The sequence below is a fragment of the Xenopus laevis genome, chromosome 8L (assembly GCF_017654675.1).
Source record: "Xenopus laevis strain J_2021 chromosome 8L, Xenopus_laevis_v10.1, whole genome shotgun sequence".
Classification (NCBI taxonomy): Eukaryota; Metazoa; Chordata; class Amphibia; order Anura; family Pipidae; genus Xenopus; species Xenopus laevis.
In genome coordinates this window covers 31,939,777-31,942,725 of record NC_054385.1, presented here as the reverse complement: position 1 = coordinate 31,942,725, position 2,949 = coordinate 31,939,777, and the positions used below count along the sequence as shown (strand labels likewise).

The 2,949-nt window shown below is 43.1% G+C and overlaps 1 protein-coding gene across 1 annotated transcript in view; it reads left to right on the top strand.

Annotated features, from left to right (window-relative positions):
* Positions 1-2,393, top strand: part of LOC121397287 (cilia- and flagella-associated protein 251-like) — a 7,779-nt gene extending 5,386 nt beyond the window's left edge. Inside the window, exons 2-4 of the mRNA XM_041573898.1 lie at positions 281-502; positions 1,297-1,611; positions 2,069-2,393. Of these exons, the coding sequence (XP_041429832.1) occupies positions 281-502; positions 1,297-1,611; positions 2,069-2,189 (658 nt within the window). The 3' untranslated portion in view covers positions 2,190-2,393. The remainder of the gene's footprint in view (positions 1-280; positions 503-1,296; positions 1,612-2,068) is intronic.
* Positions 2,394-2,949: the final 556 nt, after the last annotated feature.

Here is a 2,949-nt window from a genome sequence, read left to right as displayed (position 1 = left end):
AAGTTCTTATGGGTGTATAGATCTGTATACAGAATCAAATGTGTTCTTGCGTCTAAATCACATCACGTGTAGTCTAGCACAAGGTACTCCCAGCCAGTGGCCTTATTTGGTCAGCTCCCGCTGAAGTCATAAACACCACTTTGCTCAGTACAGGAGGCTCTGCATTCGTGACTGAGTGGTTAAGGCGATGGACATTTGAAATTCGTTGGCTTCCCCCCGCGCAGGTTCAAAATCCTGTCAGCTACGGGTTCCGACCTAGTTGCTCCTCCCCCACCTCTAGTCACAGCCAGAAACCTATACGAATCGGTGACCTATCAATTGACCTGCTGGAAGTTTTACATAAAAGACATCCAGGCAAAAACCACACGCCAATAAACCACATCTTTGCCATCGCTTTCAAAGCTGCTAACGGAGAAGAGATGTACAAAGAAGAGCGCCTTAAACTGAGACTCAGAGAAGATTCCAGAGTCATCAAGGATGAAAGCTCGGAGGCAGACTATGAGTATTGCGTGAGATGTAAGTTCCACTGGACACTGTAGATCGCGGAGTGATTTGGGGGAGAACTGGTTTTTCTCAATGTGAGGAAGCTGATGCTCAGTATTCAGATGTCCTCAACATAAGTGCGGAGGGGATCCGAACGTCATGAAATCAGACATATAAAAGGTATGAATAAATTGGAACGTACAGCATAATCCTTATATTGTCTCGCATTCTTTCTCTTTGCTGCCTATCGTTGGTGCTCCCTGTGTGAAGACAGTCGAACATCATGTTCGTTTGATTTCCACATGAGTCTTGAGGGAGAAGGAAGGATGGGTGGGAGCTGCTGTATGTTTTGATAAATTTTTTACAGTTATGAATGAACATATTTAAAATGATGTTTTTCAGTAGCTTGGGTGCTTAGGCCATACTAATAAAATGGAGGACGTTGTGGAACTTTTGTCTAGGTATACAAATACCCACAAAGCCTATTCCGTGTTATTCCATACAAGAGATTCGAACATAGATGGATCTTCCATAACTCAAGCTAAGTAACTATGAATCTGTCGTTGGCAGTAGGGGACACCGGGTGTAGGCAGGAGGGTATAATGTTATTTTTATTAGGTACAAGTCTGAGTCTGGTCATGTTAATCTCAGTGATGCAGAATGTAGTTGAAACTTTGGAAACATTTGAAATATGTCACAATATTTTACATGTCTGCTGTCCCTTCAGATAGTAAGAACAAGCACAAACCAACTGCTGAGTCAAAGAAAAGGAGCATGGGCATGAGCATCGAGAAGAGAAGCTTTGCTGAGCAGGGGAAGAGAAGGAGAAGAGAAAGAAGAGGAGGAAGAAGCAGCTCCAGGAGAAGTACAGCAAGCTCTTGAAGAGAATGAGAAAGAGGGAGCAGAAGAAGGAGGTCCTGCAGAAGATCAAGCCCCTGCAGTGGAGGAGAAGATGGAGGAGCAATCTCCTGCAGTGGAAGAACAGGCAGGAATGAAGAGGAAAAGAAATGAAGAGGAAGATCCAGCAGCGGAGAATAAAGAAGAGCGAGTAGATGGAGAAGAAGCTCCTCCGGAGGTAGAAAGGCTGACCCTCCGAAAACGGCCAAGGAAGGACTACAGAGGATTTAGGTAATATATCTAATTATTGGCTGTTGCTTTTCATCTGCAGAGTAGAATAAAGAATGGCGGCCACAGTGGGAATGGCTCCTTCTACACTCACGTGCTGATCGGTCATGGTGCGTAACTGCTAGGCGGGTGTAGGGGTGCCTTTAGGTTGTGCCAGGTACTCTGGGTAAGAATCTGGCCAAGACTACAGATATCAGTTCTGATTCTCTAGTAGGCCAATAAGGGGGGAGGTAGGTAACTCTGATAGGACTGCTGTAGCACTGGCTCACATATCCACCTTTGGGAATGGGTTTCTCACTGGAATCAAGACTGGCACCAGGTGATCAATATAAAATAAAAGGTGCCATGCCAGGTAGTGGATATGCTGTAGAGCCAGAATGAGCGTTTATATAATAAAAAAAACAAGTATTAGTCTGTAATTATTTTTTATTTTAACAATTTCTAAACTTTTTCTTTTCAGCATTCCACCAGAAGACTCTTCAGACAGTTCTGCTGCCAGCGACGCAACCCTGCTCCTTGCATGCCTTCTGTGGCTGTTTGTACATATTTGTGTGTTTGTGTGTGTCTATGTGTGTCTGTGAGTGTTTGTCTATGTTTGTGTGTGTCTGTGTCTAGCCATGATCCAGGGTATAAACCGACTGCCGTTTGAAGGAGTCAGGAAGGAATTTTTACCCTCAGTTCAAATTGGCCAAGTGCTGGGGTTTTTTGCCTTCCTCTGGATCATCAGCTGTTGATTATTGTTGATGCCCAACAATAATTGGATATTTAAATCAATAAATCTCCTGTTCCCACCACAGGTTTCCCATAAACATGTCTCTGTATTTATTGAATAACTATGGTGAATATTGAAGGGAGGGTCTCCTGTGCCTCATTCTGCTTAAGGTGACTGACCAATTGTGTGAAGGGATGTGCGTTTGTGTGTATCTAAATAATACCGCTGGGGCTGATGAACATCTGCAAGTGCAGAACAGGGTTGGGTAAAACTGTGTGGTGTTGCTCAAGATGGGTTTAATTGAAGAACTGGATGTTTAATATCTCTGCAGGTGAGTTGCTATAGTGGGTTCTGCTGTGGGACTGGTTAATATGTACTGATGGGGCTGAAAGACACAGATATAAGGTCATTCTACCTACTATAGTATTATTCATACTGAACTCTAATGATTGGAATGTATTAAATATTGCTTTACTCAATAGGCCACAATCCAACCGCATTTCTAAGATTATGCCCCATTGATACTATAACAGGCATTTAATAAATGGATATGCTTGATATAGGGGGATGTTTATGATGGATTTGTTTTTAGGTAACTCTCTGTACAGGTTATGAGAAGCTTTGTGGTG